Raw genomic sequence first — 24,979 nt, forward strand, 5'->3', positions numbered from 1 at the left:
AGATGGCCGTCTGGGGTCACCAGAGCATCGCAGATGGACAGTCTGCAGACAGGCACCCCTCTGCCCCCCAACGAGCACCCTGGGCCTTTGGAACCAGCCCCTCTGTGGGCAGAAAATGGGGGGGCTTCCTGCACACACCAGCGCCGAGAAGGGCACGGGACCACGAGTCCTCCTGCAGCACCTGCCCCTGGCTCCTCGCAGGCCATGTGGGGCTGAGCTCTTGGCCTCTGGCCCAGTGCCCTCCCAAGAGGGGTGTGGACACACGACTGCCTTCCCTCTACCCACCCTACAACTGAAGAGTAATGGGGATCAGAAACCAGGAATGGGGGAGACACAGACACTCTGCAGGATTGTGGGGCGTCCTACACTGAGTCACAGACAATCTCTGGGAGGGGCACAGGAATCCCACACCCTCCTGGAGGGGCAGGACCAACCCTAACCCCAAGGACCTGAGAAGCCCCCTTAAGGACCCAAGAACCTTCCCCAGAGACCCAAGAACCCCTTCAGGGACCAAGAAACTCTCACTAAAGAGCCCCACAAAGACCCAAGGACCTCCTTAAGGACTCAGGGAACCCCTCAGGGGCATGAGGAGTCCCTTCCAGGGATCAAGACGCCCTCCTAAGAACCCCTCAAGGATAAAGATAACTCCCTTAAGGACGCAAGAACACGCCCCCCCTCGCCCCCCAGCGACCAAAAAAACCCTCTTGAGGACCCAAGGACCTCCTTAAGGACCCAAGAGGGGACCCTCAGAGACCCAGCAGTCCCCGGCCCGGTGCCCTCCCGGGACAGACAGACACAGACGCCGGAGCCCCCGCCATGACGTCATCTCCCGGCTGTGACGTCAGCGGGCCGTTGCTATGGCGCCGCGCGCCGCCGCTTCCTGTGTGTGTTCGAAGCGGCGGGCGGGGCGCGCTCCCGTCCTGCCCCGCGCGAGGGCGGCCGCCATGTTGTGGAGCGGCGGGGCCGACGGGTGCTGACGGAGGAGGCGGAGCTGGGCCGGGCCGGCTGGTGGCACCGGCGCCGGAGCAGGTACGGCTGGGGTAGCGCCCGGGGCACGGCACGGCACGGCACGGCCTGGCGAGGCGAGGCAAGGCAAGGCAAGGCAAGGCGGGGGGCCTACGGCAGGTTTTGGCCCCGCACTTCCCCCAGAGGCACGGGCCTGTGGGCCGGGCCGGACTGTTGCGGAGGGGCCGGGCTGGGTTGGGTTGGGCCGGGCCGGGCGGGGCTGGAGGTGCCTTGCCTTCTTTAGTCCCTTTCTCCCTCCCTCTCTCCCTCGGCAGACCCGCCTCTCTTTCCCCGCCCGTTGCGGTGCCTTGTCAGCCCTGGCAGGATGGGCCCGGTCTGTGCCGGTTCCTGCGGGCCCAGGCGGGCTGTGCCCTGTCACGGCGGGGCCGGTGAGCCCCAACGCTCTGGTGTGTTTGGTAACGGGCATCCTGCACCTGCACCCGGGGCCGGGGCTGTGCAAAGCATCTGGAAGCTCGCGGTGTAACCCCTTCGCTCGGTCCGTGTGCCCTGACCCGCTGGGGAAAGATGCAAAGAGCCGGAGCCTGGGTCAGCTCTTGGTTCTTGATCAAGTTGATAACACAGACGGTAGCCGAGATTTTAGTGGTGTGGATCTTATTCCTAAAGGGATCTGCCAAGCAGCAGAAATTTTGGCCAGCAGTCTGTTGTTTATTTTAACCTGTTGTTGACATTTTGCATGTGGTATTTGTACACAGGATCAGCCTGAGCTGAAGGTCCTCCAGGTCGTTAGAAGGTTCTGCTGGGGCAGGGAGGTTTGTCAGGTCACACTGGAGTCACCTCGGGAAGGTGCTGGATTTGTGGCATGGAGGATTGTTTTCTCTTGACTTGTAGCTCTCTTGAAGGCTTTGTGCCCATTTTCTTGTGAGGTGCTGATTATTCCTGTGTGTATTTAATGATAACACCCCAGTATTATGTGCTGAAGGCTCTTCAGAGAGCAGTTCTGCTGTGAGCAATAAAACCTCGTTGCTGCCTTCTAGAATCTGAACGAGCCAACAGAAAAGACGGAGAGGCTACGTACAAGAGCCTGGAGGGATAGGAGAAGAGGGAATGACTTCCCACCAGAAGGCAGAGTTAGATGGGATATTGGGAAGGAATTGTTCCCTGTGAGGGTGGGGAGGCCCCTGGATCCCTGGAAGTGTCCAAGGCTGGGTTGGATGGGGCTTGGAGCAGCCTGGGGTAGTGGAAGGTGTCCCTGCCTATGGCAGGGGGTGGAAGGAGATGAGATTTAAGGTGCCTTCAAGCCCAAACCATTGTGGGATTCTATGATCTTGTATTAGTCTGACTTTGTTTTTTTTTATTATTATAATTAATATAGAAGCAGAGTTTTTCTGGGGCTATTGACTGAGGCTGTCATGTTTCATAAATTCTATGGTTTACTTTTGTAGTTTGTCCAGGGGCACCGTTGCATCTTCAGTACCTTAAGTATTATGATGAAGCAGAGTTTTGGATGCCTGACCTTTCAGTAAAGCTCTGAGGATGGGGCTGCTGGTGAATTTTTAATCTTTGACTTCTTTTCTGGAAGCCTTACCAGAGTGTGTATCTATAAAGCTGGTGCTTTTAGCTGTCTTTACCCACTTGGAAGTACAAGGTAATTGGATAACCGTCTTCTGTGGATTTTTTGAAGGGAAACTGAATGTTATTAAAGTCAGTAGCCCTATGAAAAATGTGCTCACAGAATAGAATCTACTAAACAGAAACAAAGAGCCCTGCAGGTTCTATAAGTTGTTATAAAATGCAGACTATAGCCTTTTCTTGTCCTTTTTTCTGCTCCTAAGTCAGTCCTCTTTGAGTCTGGAGTGACCTACATGTAAAAACTTACAAAAAAACTTCTAAGGACCCTGTGTCCCTAAGATCCACATACTTTACTCTGTCCATCCCCACTTCCTTTTTATTAGCCCCCCACAGGTTCAATCCTGTGCCCAGAGTTGTTTAACTAATCCGTAAGGGGTTGGTGCCTCCTCAGCTCTGACACAGAGCAGGACCAGTGGCCAGTCCCCACCCAGGGCTGTGCAGCCCTGCAGAGGGGCCTCAGCAGGCTGGAGAGTTGGGCAGGAAAGAACTGTCGGAACTTCAACAAGGAGCTGTATAGAGTTGTATAGGATCTTCCACCTGCGGAGGGATAACCCCAGTCCAGGCTGGGAGCTGACCTGCTGGAGAGCAGCTGCAGAGGGCCCTGGGTGTCTTGGTGAACAACAGACTGTTCCTGACCAGCTGTGTGTCCTGGAGGCCAAGGGGCCAGTAAGATCCTGGTGTGCATTAGGAAGAGCATTGCCAGCAGGTTGAAGGAGGTGATCCTGCCCCTCTGCTTGGCCCTGGTGAGGCAAATCTGGAGTGCTGTGTCCAGTTCTGGACAGGAGGGACATGGAGCTCCTGGAGTGGGTCCAGTGGATGCTGCAGAGATGCTGAAGGGACTGGACCATCTCTCTCTTCAGGAAAGGCTCAGCAAGCTGTGGCTGTTCAGCCTTGAGAGGAGACACAGCTGAGAGGGGACCTCAGCCCTCATCCTCTCTCTGTGTCTGCAGGGAGGGCTTGGAGCAGAGACCAGGCTCTGCTCCATGGGGACCAGCAATGGGATAAGAGGAAGGAGCAGGAGCTGATACCCAGGAAGTTTCTTCTGAACATGAGGAAGAACTTCCCTGTGCAGTGACTGAGCATTGGAACAGGCTGCCCAGGGAAGGTGTGCAGTCTCCCTCACTGGAGGTATTCCAGAAGTGTCTGGACACAATCCTGTGCCGTATGTTCTGGGATGACCCTGCTTAAGTAGGGAGGTGGGACCAGATGACCACTGTGGTTCTTCCAACCTGACCCACTCTGTGATTCTGTGTAACACTGGGATATGCAGGGCAGTGGTGGAGTCCACACCCTGCAGGGATTTAACAGACATGTGGATCTGGTACCTTGGGTATGGTTAGTGGTGGCCTTGATAGTGCTGGGGGAACAGTTGGACTCTGATCTTACAGGGATTTTCCAACCTAAATGATTCTTTGATTCTACACAGAATAATTAAACAAGTAATTATTTTCTAGGTGATTACCAAAATAGGTGCCGTCATATGCTGGTTGAAAGCAGAACCTTTGTTTCTCCTGTCTGTCCAGTGACTTGTACAAAATGTGTTAGTGTGGGGAAAACTGCCACCAGGTGATGGCGGAAACATAAGTGCTGTGGCTGTAACCGGCCCTCTGTGGAGGCCAGTGACTACCCAGAGCTCAGCTCCTGTATCCAAGGGGAGTACCACGGTCCAGGTGGTGTGGAAAGAACTGTGGTGTTTGACTGGGCCCTGCCTTGTGAGATGCACAAGTGTTTGGCATTGGTTATATCCTGAACTGAGATGAAATCTCAAAGCAGAACATTGTAAGGTTTGTGCATGTCCCCTCCTTGCCAAGAAGTACCTTGGAGAAATCATATCCAGCCCCTTCCCCAAAGCAGGAATTAGCCTCTAGTACCTGGAGAAGGGATGGGGTTCTGTGTCATTCTGCCTGAGCACACAGGGACCAGCAGGAACCTCTTCCACTGGCAGATGAGAGCAGCAGAACTTGCTCAGCACTCAGTGTTTCTCAGGCAATACCTGCTGGAGCTGAACCTGCTCTTCACCCCAGCCCTTGGAGCATCCCTGAGCCAGGTGACAGCCATCACAGCCCAGTGGTGCAGGTGCTGCTTCACCAGGTGCCTTGGCCAATTACTGCATCTCTGAAACTGGAGTGTTCCTGCTGCTGCCTTGTTTGGGTTGCTTTTGTAACAGATAAACCTCTTTAAGGAGACTTCCTGTTAATTAGGGGCCTTTTGGACCACAGGCAAGAGGTACCATCAAAGTGACCCCATGTGTTGTGCTTTGTTTCCCAGTCCTAGGCTTCCTGCGCTGCTGAGGACTTCATGATGTATTTTGTATTCCCTGGGAGCAAGTATGTCCCTCTTATTTATGGAGCATCATGGTGAAAAGGTGAAATAATGACCACCTGCAAGCAATAAAAAAGGGGTTTCATTGTGGTGATTTTCGAAGAAATCCCCTGCTGAGTGCGTGGTTGTCATGTCTGCTTGGATAAGCTTTGCACTGCCAAGAGACAGATATGCTGCAGTGGGATGTGTATTGAATGAAAACATCATTTGTGAAGGTAAAATAACAACCCTACAATTCTCCTGACTTAATAAAAACCAGCTGAGGCAAATTTGGAACCCCCTCAACAAAGGGCCTGGCTGCTGTGTGGCTGCATTGGTGGGGTTGGCTGCTGATTCTGATCTCTGTAATTGCCCATCACTTGTATTTCAGTTTCAGTTGAACAGTTGAAAATAGCCTGGTCTTTGGAGTACAGGCTTGACTGTCATCTTCCCCTTTTTTCCTTTAGTTGTGGAGAAAAAAGGGATTTAGTAAAAACATCTATGCTGAAAGCAATGGTGATACCTGAGCATCATCTGTGTGAGAGGCAGCAAGAGATGTTCCTGGTGAGCTTTCCTGAGTGTCATCTTTGAGGAGCATTTGCACTTAAGAGCAACTGTTGTGTATGCAAAAATCTTGGTGAAAACCTTTTGGGCTTGTAGTGGTGTCCTGAGAAGATTTATTAGACATTCGGAAGAAATTCTTCCCTGTGAGGGTGGTGAGGCCCTGGCACAGGGTTCCCAGAGCAGCTGTGGCTGCCCCTGGATCCCTGGAAGTGTCCAAGGTCAGGTTGGTCAGGGCTTGGAGCAGCCTGGGATGGTGGAAGGTGTCCCTGGCCATGGCAGGGGTGAAACAAGATGAGCTTTAAGGTGCCTTCAAGCCCAAATCATTGTGGGATTCTTTGATTAGTGGTGGCAGTGTTTATCTTCAGTAAAGGCCCTTCCAAAGACAGAGATTTTGCTGTTTCCTGATGGTCTTACAACCCTGAGTTTCTGCTGACTCATGGTAGTCCAGGCCACAAACAGAGCTCCATGTCAGGAGCGTTACGTCCTTGCCTCTCACAGGCTTCCTGCAACCTCAGTCATCAGAGTGCCCTAAATTTTTGTGGTTTGCTGGTCAGAGTTTCTCTGTCATTGTGGTAGGATTGTGCATCACTTTGGGATGGTGGATCTGTAGCTTTACCTCAGCTTCTGAAGCTGTCATAGGAAGTTTTGAAGCTTGTCTGTGAGTGCAGGTGGAGGTACAGAAGGTCAAATGTTTGTCACCTCTAATTGCAAGTTGGGCCCATGCCTGTGAGGAAAGGGGGATATTTTATGCCTGTGAGGAAAGGGGGATGTTTTCTGCCATGGAAAGTGAGGGGAGGCATGGATCACTGTCCGTTTCACTTACATCTCCGGCTTCTGTACTCCTGTTCCAGACTGGGTGGCTGAGTGCAGGCTGGAGATTCAGTCAGTGTTTTGGCTCTGCCTGTGAACCACTCTGCCTTCAGATGAAGCTGGAGTTCAGATTGTGTGTATTGCCGGTCTCTAAAAGTTGGCACTTTTAGAACAGGGGCATTGTAAAGCTGATGGCAGTGAGTGCATAAAGGTGTTTCTGAGTGCCCCCGGCAGGAGGTGCTCAGCAAGATGCTTTGGAAAGGCAGAGAACCACGGAATTTTGCAGGACCTTCAGTGCAGAGCAGTTGCCTACATCTTATGCTCTGAAGTACACTGCTGTGTTGTAATGGCTCTTTGCATAGTCCAGAATCTTGGATTTTGGTGGAATATTGAATCTTCAGGAGTGTGAGTGTTAAGATCCATCTGACACCGTAACACTGGAATATTTTTTTTTTCTTGTCATTAGTGTGATCTCTGTCTTACAAAGCTGTGAATATGCTTCTCTGATGAGGGCAAGGCAGCAAAGGTTGTAGTTTGTTTTGAAATAAAGCTTTAACTGCTCCCATTGCATAGGGGTAAGTGGCTGATTTTATAAATGCTTCTTGCACTATACCCTACTAAATTACTGGGTAACAAATTATATCCTTGTAGTTTTAAAAAGGTAAATATTGGCAAAAGACACAACTCTTAACTTTTTGTGCTATTGCTGGTTTGAAAGGAGGCCAGTTCCTGAAAAGGTTTGCTTGGTTGGTGTAATGTTCCTGTGGGTTAAGTGTGGACAAGTTCTGCTTAAGCTTGGCCAAGAACAGCGTATCTTGCTTGTTCCCAATGGCTGCTCTGTGAAGCCTTGGCATTCGGAATGCATTCCTAATAGTCTCTGCTATTACACAACTAAAAGCTATGGCATAGCTTTTTCTGTTGGTGGTTTTTTTTTCCTTCTTTTCCATTACAGCTTGTTCAAGAGCCAGTAAAAGGATCTATAAGTGGTAATACTCATGCAGTACTCCAAGTTGAGGAGGAGGTGATGCTTACTAAACCAGCCAAAAACATCAGCCCTTTGGGGCTGAGTTAGGTTTTTGTGTGACGTGGTCAGTACCTGGAGCTGGCATGAGGACACTGCAGCTGCCAGAGATAGAGGAGCTGCCACTTCTGCTGCCAGCTGAGGGCTTTGTCTTACTGATTTGCAAGTGTTGTGACCGGGTTTAGTCAAATCAAAAGAAATGAAAACTTTGGATTTGGGGAAGCAGGACATCTGGGTTTGATTTCAAACCCTTCCTGTCAGGACTTGGAGGACTGAGTACTTGTGTACTTTTCCCCTTAGCAAGTGATGGGGCTATTCCAGAGGGCTTGGAAATTCAACACCTGAGTAGTGACATGTTTTTACCTTAAAGTCTGTGCCATTTAATACAAGCCCAAAGAGCAGGTGGCATCTCTGGGTGTGGGTAGGCTCTTGCTGACAATAAATTTGGAGTCTGTTTATGACTTACTAGTAAGAAAAGCTCCAGGCAACCTTTTTCAGAATTGAGATGCTTCAAAATAAAGCATCAACATAACATTAATGGTATTTTAGTTACTAAGGCATCCTTTACCACTCTGTGGCCTGTGTAAATTAGGAAATATATTCAGCTTTACATTTACGTCCTGTCTTTGGTATTCCAAGTCTTACTTTCATCAGCACCTCTCCTGTTAAACACTTACCCCCCCAAATAACTTCCAGAAGAGAAGGTACAATAATAATTTCTGGAATAAAAAAGGGTCAAGAATCATCCAGCTCTTGAACTGCTTGAGCAGAGCATGTCTGAATTGACAGAACCAACCTGTAATCTCCTACCCCTCCTTCAGTGTGTGCTGGGGAATCCAAACAGGTCCAACCTGCCTCAAACCACAGAAATGACTTTTCAAAATTGCTGCTCTCATTTCCCTGCCAGGCCTGGCATTCTGCATACTGGCTTATTAAAAACATATCCATACCAAGAAAAAACACTTCTGTGTTTGAATACATGAAGGTTGGGTCAATAAAAAGAACAAAAGGCACTTGTTCAGCACCATAACTCTGCCTTAAGTATTGTTCTGGAGGTAATGAGCTGTGAGAGAATCCAGCCAATTCAGAGACAGGACAGAAGGTGCATGAAGAACATAAAGTCAGAATACAAATTCTTCTCAAGGAATCCAAACCCTTCCACTGAATCCCACCTTTCTTCTCTAAGGATAAACTGCATAATTAGTGACAAAATACTGTCTGAAGAATATTGAACACTTGTAGGTCCTCAAGATCTTTTATTTCTTCAAACTTAAATATCATAGAATCACAGAATCATTCAATCTGGAAAAGCCTTCTAACATCAAGTCAAACCATTCCCTCAGCAGTGCCTAAACCATGTTCCCAAGTGCCACATACACACTGCAGTGATAGGGATTCCACCACTATCCTGGGCAGCCTGTGCCAGTGTTGGATCGTGCTTTCCAGGAAGAAACTCCTCCTGATGTCCTACCTAAACCTCTCCTAGCACAGCTTGAGACTATTTCCTCTTGTCCTGTCCCTTGTTCCCTGGGAGCAGAGCCCAAACCCCACCCAGCTGCACTCTCCTGTCTGGGAGCTGTAGAGATCGAGAATGTCTCTCCTGAACCTCTTTTCTCCAGCTGAGCTTCCCCTCAGCTGCTCCTGGTGCTCCAGCCCCTTCCCCAGCTCCATTCTCCTCTCCAGCCATGCTCCAGCCCTCTTGCGAGAGGCTCAGAACTGTCACCAGGATTCAAGGTGGGGCCTCAGCAGTGCCCAGCACACAGGGATGGTCACTGCTCTGGTCCTGCTGGCCACACTGGCTGATACAAGCCACGTACCATTGGCCTTCTTGCCCACCTGGGCACACACCAGTTCATATTTAGCCGCTGCACCAGCACCTCCTAGTCCTTCTGGCAAAGCCTTTTTTACTTGCTTTGGGGGAAATGGACTCACTTCCCATGAACAAATTTAGAGACGGCAAAAGCATACTACAAACCAGAGGTGCTGCTTGCTCCCTTGGGTCTGCATTAGTGGCACAGGTTTTAGGGTAAAAGCATGTCACTATTCAGGTGCTGAGCATTCACTGCTGTGTTCTGCCTCTGCAGTCTCTCTGTTGAACCATCTGTGCTGTGCTTCTGAGTGAAAGTTGTAGGTGAAATTTGGGCAGATGGGAACTGAAAAGCTTGATAGTCAAATGTGTTTCAGATGCAGAATTTAAAATGTCTCTTTGCTGTGTAACTGGATCTGGATCTCTCACGAATACTGTGCTGAACCATTTTGGGAAGTTGCTTCAAATTTGTGGTGCTCCCTGACTGATCACGCTCCTTGTGTGGGTTCTGCAGGCTTAGCTCTCTTACTCATGGTGTTAAAACAACAACAACCCAAAAAAAGAAAAGAGGGAAGGGGCATTTTGTCAAACTGTTTAGTTTGAGACACACATTTGGTAGCTTGTGGGTCGGTAAGGGTGGTGGTAAGTAAACTTCAAAACAGGGGAGAGTGCTTGATATGGCATGCACTAATCTTTATTTTTTGAATCTCCTTTATTAATAGCATCACAGACTTTTCTAACTTTTCACTGCAATTATGTTGTCTCTGACTGTTTGCTTCATTTGGTGGAAGCTGATCTCTGTTAAATTTGGGAGCTTTCTCCAGTTTTGCCACTGAAAGAACATATGGGAGTAATGTGTTAAATTAAAAAAGAGAAAAGCTTGGAGGAGGAGGTGGTAGAGGTAAGCAGGTGTGATCAGAACCAGCTTGGCACTATCTATTTTAGGAATGATCCTGTAAAAGTGTTGGCATGTTAATGTTAAGGAAGAAAAGCATTTCAGCATATGTAAGAAGTCCCAAGTTTTGGTACTAAAAAATGGTGTAGCTCAAAGAACTACAGGATCTCCTGAGCTGGAGGGGACCCTCAGGGATCATTGAGTCCAGCCCCTGGCCCTGCCCAGACCCCCCAACAAGCCCACCCTGAGCATCCCTGAGAGCGCTGTCCAAACGCTCCTGGAGCTCTGGCAGCCTTGGGGCCGGGCCCATTCCCTGGGGAGCCTGGGCAGTGCCAGCAGCCTCGGGGGGAAGAACCTTGCCCTGAGATCCATCCCAAGCCCTGGCACAGCTCCAGCCCTTCCTGGGCTCCTGTCCCTGTCCCAGAGCAGAGCTCAGCCCCTGCCCCTCCGCCTCCCCTCGGGAGGAGCTGCAGCCCCCGAGGAGCCTCCCCTCAGTCTCCTCTGCTCCAGCTGAACGAGCCAAGTGCCCTCAGCTGCTCCTCAGAGCCTTCCCCAGCTCCGTGTCCCTCCTCTGGACACTCTCCAACAGCTTTGGATCCTCCTGATCTTGTGGTGCCCCAAGTGCCCCCAGCACTGGAGGTGAGGCTGTCCCAGTGCAGAGCAGAGCGGGACAATCTCTCCCTGGGCCTGGTGGCCCTTTGGGCTGCCAGGACTCACTGGTGACTCAGATCCAACTTGCCACCAACCAGGACCCCCAGGTCCCTTGCCAGGGCGCTGCTCTCCTCGCATTTGTCAGGGTCTGTCTGTGGGCCCTCTCTGTCCTTGAGAATGTCAGCAGTTCCTCCGAAGCGAGTGTTCTCAGCAAACTCACGACTTTCCAAACCTGCCCCCGAGTCACTTATGACATTTGAGAGAACTGGCACTGAGATGGAGCCCTGTGGGACCCCAGTGGTCACTACCTTGATGTCACCCTGTCTTCTGTAACTTTCTGAGGTGCAAGGCCATCAGCTTTGCACTCTAGAGTCTGTGTGCTTTGCCTTGTTTTCAAGTTTATTTCACAGAATATTGTAAAACTTCATCACATCTTACTGAATTGGAGTCTGTACTGCTGGCCCCTTGTAGCTTGGTAACTTGCCCCCAGTTTTTAACTGTAAAAGCCTGGCTAGGTCTGTTGTTCCTGGTGTCAGCCTCTTCCCAGGCGGGAGTGGGAGGCAGTGCAGGGCTGTCCCTGAGTGTGGCACTGTGCAGCTGCTCCTTGGGCAGCCTCCTCCCAGCGCAGCCTTTATGTGCAGTTGCCTCCAGGTTCTACCACAAGTTTGTATCTCAAGGCGGCTCCATTTGTGCAGCTGGGACTCTGGCCAGGTGCCATAAATGTTTATGCAATAACAGGAATGAAGATCCCTTTCTGTTCTGCACAGCCTCCAGATGCCTGTGTGCTGTGGAGATTTGCTTATGTGTTAATTACACCTTTGCCTTTGGACATGTTTATCTTGGGTTGAAAGACCAACTTGATGTTTCTTCAAGCTGGTGTTTTTGTGCCCATGTCAGCTGTGGACAAAGCACAAGGTGTGTGATGGGGAAGGTTGGACCCTGGACCCCGGGGGTGCTGCTCTCTGCCCTTGGGGCTTGGCAAGGGCTGTGACTGTGTATTCTCACACGAGTGTCAGCTCATTTATTTTTTATTGATGCACATGGTAATTTGCCAGGCAAATCTCAGCTATGAAGCAGCTCTGTCCTAAAATATTTGCTTAAAATATGTGCTTAAATGATGTTCATGTTGCTTACAGACTTTATTTCTATATGAGTGAGCAAGCTTTGTGCCAGCCAGGAGTACTTGGGATAGTGCAGACATCAGATATGGAATGTTCACTGGGACTACTAGATCCCTAGTGTATTCCTCCAGTTGGTGGTGTTAAATTCTGCAGTACTTTTGACATGGCTAAAAGCATCCCACTTTCAGCACTGCTCCTGTGCCCCTGACCTGAGCAGTGGGACAGGCTGTAGTGGGATCACAGAACCCCACATTGGTTTGGGTTGGAAATGACCTTAAAGCCCACCTCATTCCACACCCTGCCATGGGCAGGGACACCTTTAGTACACCAGGTTGCTCCAAGCCTGGACCAACCTGGCCATGTACACTTTCATGAATGGGGCAGCCAAACTTCTCTGTGCTACTGGTGCCAGTGCCTGGACAGGACAGGCTGCAGGTATCTGGATTTTTCATGCCTGTGTCCTGAAGGATTGCCAAACTTTGCTGCTGCAGGGCCTGGGGGCAGTTCCTGCTCCAGGTGTGGTGGGGACCAGCTGAAGTCCTGTCAGACACAGAATACCAGCTGCCTGTGTTCTTCAGCGTCACACAAGTTTGGTACCAATGCTCTGGATAGGAAAAGTGCAAAGAACAGTCTCAGGAGACTTTGAAGAGGCTGTTTCAGCATGGAGGAGTGTAACATTTTGTTATTCTCCTCCTGTTACAGCACACTAGTTACTGCTTGGACTTCGCAAACATAAATTCCTGAGCCTGCTGATCTCTCCAGCCAGCTTCCCACCATGGATCAGGACTACGAGAGACGTCTCCTACGCCAAATCAACATACAGAATGAGAACACAATGCCTTGTGTGAGTACAGATGGGCTCAGGCTCACTGTTATGTTGTTTTCTGTCTCACTTTTGACTGTTTTCCTTGAGCTTTTGGAAGACCTGGGACCTCCTCAAAGCAAACCACAGTATTTTGTTGGGTTGGGAGCAGGTGTGAGCTCCTCAGCTGTTCTATGAATACCCAAATAGCTTGACTTTAAGAGAGCTTTTGAATATATAACCTAAGTTCTGGTTGCAAAAAGGGGTGAAGATATTTTTGTGGAGTTCAGTAATAGCTTTTTAGTACATGATCTCAGCAACTACACATGTAACATAAAAACCAGCGACAACCAACACTAGGGCTTGACAAGAGTAAGTTCAGTATCTTTTATTCTTTAATTCAGGTAGCAGAGATGCGAAGAACCTTGACACCTTCCAATTCTCCAATGTCTTCTCCTAGTAAGCATGGTGACAGATTCATTCCCTCAAGAGCTGGGGCCAACTGGAGCATCAACTTCCACAGAATAAATGTAAGTTTTGCTCCCTGCTCCTACAGCTCGGCCTTGGAACTGAGGAACTTGGAACTTGTTTTGGCTGGCATAATTGCTCTGTTTATCTTCTGCACCGTGTGCTTCTGCTGCCCCAGAAGAGTTCCATTGAGCGTGTGTCCTCAAACCCTATTCTTCCTGCATTTGCTATTACATCATATACCCTGAGGTTTCTGTATGGTGATGGCATGTTTCTCCATTTCAGGAAAATGAAAAATCACCAAGCCAAAACAGAAAAGCAAAGGATGCTACATCAGACACTGGCAAAGGTGAGACCACCCTTTTACTGCTTGGCAGTGCCCAGAGCTCTTACTGCGAACTGCTAGGGAAGTTAAGGCCATGGCACTTTCATGCTTATGCCAAAACTCAGGCTGCTGGTGTTTTGGGAAATGCTCACATCATGAGTACCAGGTCACTGCTTTTGATGAGTGTCTGGATGCAAGAGGCTGTCTCTATCCCTTGATTTACTGTGTCATGGAAGCTTTCCTGATAGAGTGGAAGGAGTGTAAACTTGCTGCTAATCTTGATTCAAAATGGGGGCTCCAGGCTTATTAAGAGACTCTGTGAGAGTACAAGTTGTAGAATCCTAGACTGGTTTGGGTTGGAAGGGACCTTAAAGCTTATTCCCAACCCCTGCTATGGGCAGGGACCCCTTCCACTACCCCAGGTAGCTCCAAGTCCTGTCCAGCCTGGCCTTGGACACTCCCAGGGATCCAGGGGCAGCCACAGCTGCTCTGGGCACCCTGTGCCAGGGCCTCACCATCCTGACAGGGAACAATTCCTTCCCAATATCCCATCCAGCCCTGCCCTCTGGCAGTGGGAAACCATCCCCCTTGTCCTGTCCCTCCATCCTTTGTCCCAAATCCCTCTCCAGCTCTCCTGGAGCCCCTTTAGGCCCTGCAAGGGGCTCTGAGCTCTCCCTGGAGCCTTCTCTTCTCCAGGTCAGGCACACATGATCCTGACACTCCCTGCTGTTGCTGCTCTGAGCTCTCTGCCCAGTGCCTGTTTGGGTTTACAGATGGCCTTGCCTATTCTGCCTTGTTGAAGAACGAACTCTTGGGGGCAGGGATTGAGAAGGTGCAGGACCCCCAGACAGAGGACAGGAGGCTACAGCCATCCACCCCTGAGAAGAAATCTCTCTTCACTGTAAGTTGGGTACTTGCATTAACACCAGTGGAGGTTGCATGTGTGTCAGAGGAACAGAGCATAGGGCTCTGCCAGGCTGCTTGTGCAGTGAGTTGGTGTTGAGGCTTGGCTGAGATAAGCTATTGATAACAAGTGTGGTGGCCTGCAAAGGGAATCTGAGTGTGCAGCAAGCAGTGTGCTTCCTGTGTTTGTGCTGGGTGGAGCCAGGCTTTTCAGACAGTGTGGTGGCCAAGTCAGGCTTTTGGACCTGAGTGTTGCTGAGGGATTTTGTATGATTTTGGAGAACCCGGGAAAGGAAAAACTAGGTGTTGGAATTAGCTTGGCACCAGTGCACGTTGGGAGTGATGCCCCAGGCCTCAGGCATGTTGGGGTCCTCATGGGGTATGTTTCTTTATGTAGTACTCGCTCAGCACAAAACGCTCCAGCCCAGATGATGGCAATGAGGTCTCACCGTATTCCCTGTCTCCTGTCAGCAACAAAAGGTAACACTGATTCTCTGCAAACTAAAAGAAGGGAAGGGCTGGGACAGAGGCTTTGGTGAGGTTCTCTATGACTTCTGTCTAAAACTCTAAAATTGTGATTTGAATTGGGTTTGGAAATCTGGAGAGTTAATAAATAAAACAGTCAAGTTCCGAAAATTTCTTCAGGTTCCCAACCTGCTTATGTGCTTGAGATGTCTTGGTCAACTCTCAGTAATAATCAATTTACCTTTCTGCTTTCTCCTTTGTAGAAGCAGAACCGAATTCCTTCCAGTCTTTCTCCTGAAAAAAAGTCGTGCAGCCTTTTTGTCTCTGAATTTCTATAGAAACTTCAGAGTGCTCTGGAAAGAGTGGCTACACCTGTGCCTCCCATCTGCTGTGATGTGCAGATTCCTGTAGTTGTTTTTTTATGTGTTTTTGTAAACAGTCAGAAGCTGCTAAGATCACCTCGAAAACCAACTCGGAAAATCTCCAAGATTCCTTTCAAAGTGCTGGATGCCCCAGAGCTGCAGGACGACTTCTACCTGAACCTGGTGGACTGGTCCTCTCTTAATGTCCTCAGTGTTGGCCTTGGGACTTGTGTTTACCTGTGGAGTGCTTGTACAAGTCAGGTAAATTGGTCATGAGTTTCTGAAGATTTAATTGCCCATTGATGTAGAGTTTTCCAGCCTTCCAGAGCTATGGAATGTGCTGTGTGAGGGCTTCAGCACTTGTCACACACTTATCCCAAACACAGCACTGGTTTGTGAGACAGCCAGTAGTGCTGTGTGACAAAAAATATGTTTCTTACCCCATCCTTCTCTCTGAAGGTAACCCGGCTGTGTGACCTCTCTGTGGAAGGCGATTCTGTGACATCCGTGGGCTGGTCAGAGCGGGTCAGTATGACACTGTCGGCAAGGACAGCTGAGACATGGCTCACTTACTCACTGTCATCATAGCTATTAGTTAACTCCCTGAGCTGGCTGTTCTCTGCTAAAAAAGAGGGGATAGAGAGCAGCCTCTTGTATCTTGAGGTTCTCGAGGCATTGCTAATAGGAGTGGGAGGGAGAAGGAGCCAGTTTTCTTCTTCAGCCCTTGACAATAAAACGTTACAACAAATATATTCCAGGCAGGCTGCTTGGGCCTCTCAGTAGGGAAAAAATGTAAGATGGAAGAACTCTGGATGCTTTTCATGTCATGGGATTTATGTCAAGTCTTTTCCTCAACTATCAGTTTTGTGGCTGTACTGATCCTGGCTCTCTTTGTCCAGGGAAACTTGGTGGCTGTTGGTACTCACAAGGGCTTTGTACAGATCTGGGATGCAGCTGCAGGAAAGAAGCTCTCCATGCTGGAGGGTCACACAGCCAGAGTCGGTAAGGAGCGGGGAAGCAGAGGGTTCTCAGGGTTCTCTCCTTCCTGATTGAACTTTGTTAGCCAGGGATCTGCTGGAAATGGAGAACTCGAGAGTATCAGGATTGATATTCATCCCCTGCTGTGTCTTGAGCAGGTTCAAAATATTATCATCTCATAACTCTGGTGTTCTGATCTGGGTGTGATGGTGGTTGGGTGTTGCAGTAGGTGTTTCCTTCTTGCTTGAGGCTTTTTGGGTTTGATTACAACATCTCTTCATTGCTGCTGGCTTCCGATTTCATCCCTGCTGGCAGCTTCACACTGAGATTTCCAGTTCCCTTTTTTGGGGGGCTGTTTTCTTCTGCTCAGAGATGTTGCAAATCTAAACTCTGGAGTGAGATTTAGGAGATCCATGTGCCTTCCGAGATATATTCTTGTGTTTTACTGCACTGTGAAGTGGGATAGGTAATACCTGCAGCCAGTCTGTTTAGGGGAACATCTATTTTTATGCAACCTGATCTGGGACTCCAGAGAGTGGATGTAAGGGGGGTCTGTAAGGAGTAGTTTGAGGTTTGTTAGGGGCTTTTTGTTTTAAACCCTGGCAGCTGTGATGGCTGCATTTTGCTGACCAACTGCTGCAGGACTGGAAGGGTTGGGTTTGCTAATGTGGCCAGCAGGACCAGAGCAGTGACCATCCCTCTGTGCTGGGCACTACTGAGGTTTCGCCTCAGATCCTGGAGACAGTTTCAGATCTCTCACAACAAGAAAGACATTGAGCAGCTGGAGTGTGTCCAGAGAAAGGAACAGAGCTAGGGAAGGGACTGGAGCACCAGGAGCAGCTGAGGGAGCTGTGGGGACTGAGCCTGGAGAAAAGCTCAAGGGAGACCTTCTGGCTCTGCACAGCTCCCTGACAGGAGGGTGGAGCCAGGTGGGGGTCAGGCTGTGCTCCCAGGGAGCAAGGGACAGGATGAAAGGATATGCCTTCAAGCTGTGCTAGAGGAGGTTTAGATTGGATATTGGGAAAATTTCTTCACAGAAAGGGTTATAAATCATTGAAACAGGCTGCCTAGGGCAATGGTGGAGTCACCATGCCTGAAAAGTGTTTAGACGACTTGTGGATGTGGCACTTGAGGACATGGTTTGGTGGTGAATGTGGTGGTGGTGCTGAGTTGACGGTTGGACTGGGTGACCTTGAAAGTCTTTTGCAGCCTCAGTGATTCTGTGATTGCATGACTCCTACAGCACTCTCTGAAGCTCTGCCCCTGTTGCAGGTGCCTTGGCGTGGAATGCGGACCAGCTCTCGTCCGGGAGCCGGGACAGGATGATCCTGCAGCGGGACATCCGCACCCCACCCCTGCAGTCCGAGCGGCGGCTCCAGGGACACAGGCAGGAGGTCTGTGGGCTCAAATGGTCCACAGACCACCAGCTCCTGGCCTCTGGAGGGAATGATAATAAGGTACATTTCTCCCAAGGGGTCACGGGAAATGTCAGACCCCCTTTCTTTCTACGGTGAGGGGAAATGTTGTCAAGTTGCACTGGGGGCGGTTCAGGTTGGATGGTATTATATTGCTGGAAGTAGTCAAGGCCAGGCTGGACAGGATGTGCAGCAACATGGTCTAGTGGAAGGTGTCCCTTCCCACTGCAGGGGATGGAACTAGATGGGCTTTTAGGTCCCCTCCAACTCAAACCATTGTATGATTCTATGATTAGGGAAAAATTTCTTTGCTGAAAGAGTGGTTAAGCATTGGAACAGGATGCCCAGGGCAGTGGGGGAGTTGCTATTCCTGGAAGTGTTCAAAAAGCAAGTGGATGAGGCACTTTGCAGTATGATTTACTAAGCATGATGGGCTTAGATCAAAGGTTGGACTTGATATTAAAGGTGTTTTACAACCTTTATGGTTCAGTGATTCTTTAAGGATGTTTTTCCTTTCTGAAAAGGACTTTTGTTTTGGTTGTTGGACTATGACCAAACATAAATTATGCTAATCTTCTACTCAGTCTTCTCTTCCTAATAAAATGAAAAAGGCAAATTTAATTTTACTTCTCTATTTGGCTAATTAAATATCTGGCTTGGCTCAGGGGGTTGCATTCAACAAAGTCACTGCTAAGCTGCCCTTCCTGGCTTTGTTTGGGTAGTGTATGGTCACGTTTGTTGCAGTAATGTTTGTGTGCAGCAGGAACCTGAGGTAGAGCTCTGTGAGTTCTCATACCTGTAACACAGGCTTATAGCTTACTGAGCACCATATGGGAGAGGCATCTGTCACAAAAAAGCAGTGTTCCAAGCCCTTTGGAGTGGGTTGCTAGGTAGGGAATGTGCCCAGTGCCTGTGTGACAGCATGGTTGGACCGAGTTTCTCCTGCTCAGAATAACTCCTAATGAACTGAGCAGATTTCTAGATGTGTTCTAGAATGATACAGCCAGAAAGGCAACAGAAAGGTCTGAGGCCCCCTTCAGTGATGCCGTTTCTTTAGATTTATTCCCTTACCTTAGGGCCTGTTCCTGCCATGTGGCCTGGGGGTAGGACAGCTCGTCAGCTGAGTGTAGTGCTAGGGTGGTTGTGGCTGTCCCATCCCTGGAAGTGTTCAAGGCCAGGTTGAATGGGGCTAAGAGCAACCTGTGGCAGGGATTTGAACTGAATGAGCTTTAACCAACCCAGACCATTGCATGATTCTGTGATGAGCAGAGTGGAGTTGTGCATGTCTAGGCAGAGCTGTGGGAAATCAGCTTGTTCCCCATCTGCGCTCATCAGTCCCATTGTGGATTGTGGGTGTAGTGGACACATGACTGAGGCACAATTTTGATCATGTCTCTTCTCTCTGCCAGCTCCTTGTCTGGAATCACTCCAGCCTGAGTCCTGTCCAGCAATACACAGAGCACCTGGCAGCAGTCAAAGCCATTGCCTGGTCCCCACACCAGCACGGGCTCCTGGCCTCGGGTGGGGGCACAGCTGACCGCTGCATCCGCTTCTGGAACACACTCACGGGGCAGCCCCTGCAGTGCATCGACACTGGGTCCCAGGTGTGCAACCTGGCCTGGTCCAAACACGCCAATGAGCTGGTGAGTCCTTCCCTGTGCAGCTGCTGCCAAGCTGCCCTGTGTTGGGAAGCATGGCTGAGCATGAGCCAGGTGTGCCCTGGTGGGCAAGGAGGCAAATGGCACCTGGCTTGTACCAGCAAGGGTGTTCCCAGCAGGACCAGGGCAGTGACTGCCCTTCTTTTCTGGGCACTGCTGAGACACCTCCGGTGCTGGGGTCAGTTTTGGGCCCCTCACAACAAGAAAGACAGTGAGAGGCTGGAGACTGTCTGGAGAATGGAACAGAGCTGGGGATGAGGCTGGAGCACAAGTCTGTTGAGGGGCAGCTGAGGGAGCTGAGGGACTCTAGCCTGGAAAGAAGGAGGCTCAGGAGGGACCTTCTCTCCTTCTGACAGGAGGGTGGAGCCAGGTGAAATTTAGGCTCTTCTTCCAGGTAACAAGTGACAGCACAAGAAGAAATGGCCTCAAGTTGCACCAGGTGAAGTTCAGATTGGATATTGGGAGAATTTCTTCATGGTGATCAGGCGCTGGAATGAGCTGCCCAGGGCACTGGTGTAGTCTGTAGACTGTTGGACTTGGTGATCTTGGCAGTCTTTTCCAGCCTTAACAATTCCATGAATCTGTGATGCATGTTCCCCTCTCCCCTTTCAGGTGAGCACCCATGGATACTCCCAGAACCAGATCCTCGTCTGGAAATACCCCTCGTTAACTCAAGTAGCAAAGCTCACAGGGCACTCTTATCGAGTCCTGTATCTGGTGAGTGATGGCCACGGTTCTGTAGCTGTTCACCTGGCTGTAGGTGTGCTCAGATGGGACCCAAAGCAGCAGTGCCAGTGGCACCATAAGCTGCCTGGACAGGAATGGGAACACTCCCAATGAGCAGTGGAAAACTGTTGCATTTCTGTGCCTGCAAGGGGTACTTTGATTTGCTGCTGTGGAAGTGTGAGGCTTTGTTAATGATAGGAACTCTCCTGAGGAAACATGAGTTTTCTTCTAAGAAAACTCCCCTGAGCCTGGAGAAGAGAAGGTTCCAGGGAGACCTTCCAGTGCCTAAAGAGGCTCAAGGAGAGCTGTGGAGGGACATTGGAAAAAGATCTGGAATCGCAGAACACAGGGAATGGCTTCAAACTCCCACAGGCAAGGTTAGATGGGATATTGGGAAGAAATTCTGTAAGGGTAGCGAAGCCCTGGCAGCAGCTGTCCAGAGCAGCCGTGGCTGCCCCTGGATCCCTGGAAGTGTCCAAGGCGAGGTTAGATGGGCCTTGGGGCAACCTGGGATAGTGGAAGGGAGTGGAATGAGATGAGCTTTAAGGTCCTTTCCAACCCAAAATATTCTGGGATACTGTGATTTTAGGAAACACAAGCTTCTCTCCTTTTTCCAAGAGGACTTTCACTCCTCTTCAATGATGACTGCTGCCCAGGGAATTAAGCATTTGTTGTGGGTAATCCTGATCCATCTCATATCTGCTGTTACTGTTACATGGGGGTGTCAGCAGTTCACAACAGAGATGAGAAATGCTGATAATGTTTTGGGAGGTAAATCCCAATGTAAGCAACCAATGCAACAAGAAAATCCAGTCATACTATCTTCCTGCCTTCAGGCATGTTGATAATCCTGGGAGGAACATCCTCAGTTTCACATGGCTTGGATTTCTTAACACAAGTATTCTTTCCACACCACTCACCCCATGTGTTCCATAGCTGCACCATAAGGTGCAAGTGCCCAAATGCACCTGAGGCTGCATGGAGCACCTGGAAGTAGAGGTAGCTGGCTTCTTACTGCCAAGTAGAAAGGAGAGTTAAATCTCTCCTGCATTCCAACAGAGACTTATTTTCAGCCTCAAAAATGTGACAGGTGCTAAAGGTTGTTGTCTTGTCCTTAGGCAATGTCCCCTGATGGGGAGGCTATTGTCACAGGAGCTGGAGACGAAACCTTGCGCTTCTGGAATGTCTTCAGTAAAACTCGCTCAACAAAGGTAAGGCCAGGCATGGGGGCAGCTGCCTGGGGGAACTCAGGCCACGTTGGCTCTGCTCTGCTGCCTCCTCTCTGATCCCTTCCTGCAGATCAAGGGCTGGGACAGTGAAGGATTCAACTTGGCTGAAATTTAAGTAAAAGGTCACCCTGTGTGCCCAAGGCAGGTGTGACACAATATCCCTCTCCAGGCTGGTCCAGGGCTGCTGAGGAGAGCAGCATTTCGGGGACCTCACCAAGCTGAGCCCAGCAGGCTGGGAGAGCTGGGGTTGTCCAGCTGGAGAGGACAAAGCCCCAGGGAGACCTTACAGCCCTTTATAGTGCCTAATGGGATTCCAAGAGAACTGGAGAAGGACTTTGGACCAGGGTATGGAGGGATAAGACACAGGGAATGGCTTCCCACTGCCAGAGGACAGGCCTAAATGGGATACTGGAGAGGAATTGTTCCCTGTGAGGGTGGGCAGGCCCCAGCACAGGTTGCTCAGAGCAGCTGTGGCTGCCCCTGGATCCCTAGAAGTGTCCAAGGCCAGGCTGGACAGAGCTTGGAGCAACCCATGGTTGGGGGGTGGAAGGTGATGAACTTCAAGGTCCCTTGAAGCCCAAGCCATTCTGTGATTCCATGATTATTCCCTCCTCTTTATTAAACTGCTTAAAATTTGGGTTTGGATGAAAATGGGATCATGGATTCTACCAGTGACAACTCGTCATCACCAAAAGCAGATTGTGCTTTTGGTGCTCTGAGAGCTTTCTTGGGTGCCTGGCAGAGGGATTTGGAGGAGGGGACTGGGGCAAGCTGGCATTGCTCCTGGGGGTCCCCCAGTTCTTGCCAACTCTGAGGTACAGCTGCCTACAGAGCTCTGGGAATGGCACTCTGGCCAGCTGCACACTTGTTACCATTTGGAGGAAACCCGTGGGAATATTTATGGTGTTGGACTTTGATTTGTGAGCTGGGATCATGCCCTGAGCTAGAGATACCAGATTAAAAACAAACCAACCCAGAAGCATGTAGAGTAACAGCTATTTACCCCCTGCTTTGTCTTCCCTTGTCAGGAGTCTGTATCTGTGCTCAACCTCTTCACCAGGATACGATAAACCCCCTCCCTGTGCCCCAGGAACCTACAGCCTGACATTCCAGGATCAGACCACTCCCTTGGTGTGCATGGACCCTCGGAGCCCAGCCAAGGGGAGGGAGAGCTGTGGGACTGGAGGAGGACCCAGCTCATTAAATATGTGCTTGTGAACCACAGGGCTGGGCAGTATTTGGGATGGGGTGGGGAGGGGAGGGAACTGCCAAAGGTTATTGGATTCATCCTTCATAAAGGGAAACGGGTAAAAGAAATGTTAACCCAGCATCGTCCAGCCGTTGGGATGGTACGGGGGAGGACTCGTGTGACATGGACCATTGAGACTGGACTGAGGCCATCCCCACTGCCATGGTGTGCCTCCTGCGAGAGAGGAGCATATTCTTGCTGCTGTGGGAAGGGGTTTGACATGCTGCTGTGTCCTAGAGTGACATCTCTAGGGGCAGGAGCCAGCCAGACTGGTCCGGTACAGCTGGTGCAAGGGGCACAGCTCCAGGCTGGGCATCTAAGGGCTTTGTTCATAGCCTGGCATCCCCATTCCAGGAAGAAACTGGAGAACTGCCTATTTTCCTTTTTTTTTTCTTTATTTTTTCCCCCCAGACAGGTACTGTAGTACTTGACATGATCATTCCATAAGACAGCTTGATTTTTTTTGGCATGCTTGACAGCTGCCTCTGAACAAATACATTTGGGGCTCTAGACTTTGGAGGAGACTTGAAAAAGCTTCACCTCTAAGGGAGCAGGATTGGGAAGTTCTGTAGTTGGCTGTTTCATATTCTGGGCTGATCGTGGGAGTTACCAGAGAGGAGAAATAAGGACTTTATAAAAAAAGAAACCCACCCAACCACCTGTGCATGTGGAGCTTCTTTTGCTGCCACCAGGTGGGGTGCCTTTGCTCTGGAGTCTCCCTGAGGCCAAAAGCAGTTGGGAAGTGTTTGAGAACAGAAGCAAATCCTGAAGTTCTGATTTTTGGGGTGAGCAGGGCCTCTTCTGGCTGGAAGAGGGGTTCTTCTGAAACAGGGCTGCAGTGTTGCTTTTTTATTATCTCCAAGTCCCAGACAGGGACCTGCTGTTGAGTCTTGGTGTGAGGTTTGGGATTTTTAGATTGTGTGGGACAAGAGTTTTGGCTGAGAGTTGGAGCCCATGGAACGTAACACAAATGCTCTGTATGTGTTTGTTGCTTTTAATTTAAGAGAAGCTGTGAGGCTGTGCTGCCTGTTCCATCTGACCCATGCCTGTGCCTACCCTGCCCTCTCCCAGCGTTGCTTCCTGTTCCCATGTGGAATTCCCTGGCTGTATATATAGACTTGTCCTCTCTCTGTAGATTGCATAGGTGATGCTTTCTCTTTCTTTTTTTAATCTGTTGTTTTGTCTTCTCTCCCTTCTTTCCCTAAAACCAGGGGGTAGGAATATGATTGTCTGTCCTCCCCAGTACCCCCAGTATCCTTAGCATGAGCCAAGGTGCGGGAAGGCCAATACAGCCTTGACCATACGTGCCATCACACCAGTGCCTGGATCAGGCTGGTGGTGCTGTGCCTGTGTTGCACTTACTGGGAGTCACTGGTGAGGAGCTGGTGTGCTGGGAGTCCCCTGGCAGTCTCCCAGGCCCACAGGCCACTTTGTCATCTCACAGTCTCACTTGCCACCAAAATGGAATTTCCATGGAGTTTCTGAAACACTGTTTGAGCTCAGCTACCCACTTGTGGGCACTGTTCCACATCACCATGGGTTGGGAGCACCCCAAAGCACCAAGGAGGTGTTAAATTGACTTGCATCATTAACTTGGGGAATGGGTTTGAGGCAAAGGGTCACCTGAAGCAAGAGGTGGTCTGTTGTGGGTGTCATCACCTGGGGGAAGAGCTGTTTAGGGGGGCTGGGGAGAGGCTGGCGGCTGTGCTGTAGATTTTCCTGTTGTGGATTGCCTCCCACTAAATAGCACTGTGCAGACCCCCAGGACACACTAGTTTCTCTTCTGAAGGTGTAAGTGCTTGGACTGGGGGCACACAGGAGGTCTCAGCCCATTCTGGAGCTGGAGGGAACCAGGCACCCAGCTGGAGTGCAGTGATGCCGTGGCTCCCCAGTGCCCTGGGGCTCCAGAGGAGTGGATTTGCCTCTCACCCTGTGATGGGGGAACTTCCTCAAGGAGTCTCAGAAGCTGCTGGGGGGAGTGGCAGTGCCAGGTGGGCACTGCAGCCACTACCCAGTTCTCCCAGCTGCAGAGTAGGGATAGCTCCTCATTGCTCTGTCCCCACCATTGTCCCCTCTTGCTAAGGACTTTTCCAAACTACATTTTGTGTCTACATCTCACTTTTCTGTCTGCTTTGGGAGCAGGTTGGCTTCTCTTATTGCACTTGGCAGGGAGGCTGGTGATTCCCAGGCCAGGACTGTTCTGTGCCCACACATGTAGGTGACAGAGCATGGCAAGAACAGGCTGCTCACCCTGATCTGGCTGTCAAAGCCCACTACAGCCCCACTCCCAGCTGCCAGGCAGGAGCTCCCAGTTGTATCTGTGTGGAGGTGGGTGTGTGCAAGTGTCTCAGGGTGATACTGTCACTGGCTGCTCAAGAGGGAAAAGGGCAGGTCTGAGGTGATGTGTCAGTGTGTGTGACCTGTGGGCACTGGCTCAGGCACAGGGTTCTCCCAGAGCTGGCTGACAGAGTCTGTGGCATCGTTGTATCCCAGGTGTCATGTGATTGAAAACAAAGATGGAGCACGCTGTAACTTTTTCATGTAAAGCAATTGAACTGGCATTAAACAGGTTGTGAATTTATTTGGATTGGTCTCCATGGCTCCGCTTTGATTCTCCACAGTGAAGGGTGCAGC

The 24,979-nt window shown here is 50.2% G+C and overlaps 1 protein-coding gene across 4 annotated transcripts; it reads left to right on the plus strand.

The window, feature by feature from the left end:
• Positions 1-902: 902 nt before the first annotated feature.
• Positions 903-24,926, plus strand: FZR1 (fizzy and cell division cycle 20 related 1). 4 transcript variants are annotated; one of them, XM_014260103.2, is made up of 15 exons: positions 942-1,029; positions 4,864-4,960; positions 12,468-12,609; positions 12,972-13,097; positions 13,321-13,384; positions 14,134-14,261; positions 14,661-14,743; positions 15,168-15,351; positions 15,550-15,615; positions 15,990-16,092; positions 17,341-17,525; positions 18,893-19,126; positions 19,754-19,858; positions 20,986-21,078; positions 22,125-24,926. In XM_014260103.2, exons 3-15 carry the CDS (start codon positions 12,541-12,543, stop codon positions 22,164-22,166), a joined length of 1,482 nt encoding a protein of 493 aa, XP_014115578.1. In that variant the 5' UTR covers positions 942-1,029; positions 4,864-4,960; positions 12,468-12,540; the 3' UTR covers positions 22,167-24,926. The 4 variants fall into 4 exon arrangements, with proteins under 4 accessions (XP_005531404.1, XP_014115578.1, XP_014115577.1 ...); XM_005531347.3 differs by lacking the exon at positions 4,864-4,960 and having other exon boundaries at positions 903-1,029; XM_014260102.2 differs by lacking the exons at positions 942-1,029; positions 4,864-4,960 and adding an exon at positions 4,978-5,132.
• The last annotated feature ends 53 nt before the right edge of the window (positions 24,927-24,979 follow it).

This window comes from Pseudopodoces humilis, chromosome 28 (assembly GCF_049639895.1).
Source record: "Pseudopodoces humilis isolate 2021_Gansu_Grassland_sample_001 chromosome 28, ASM4963989v1, whole genome shotgun sequence".
Classification (NCBI taxonomy): domain Eukaryota; kingdom Metazoa; phylum Chordata; class Aves; order Passeriformes; family Paridae; genus Pseudopodoces; species Pseudopodoces humilis.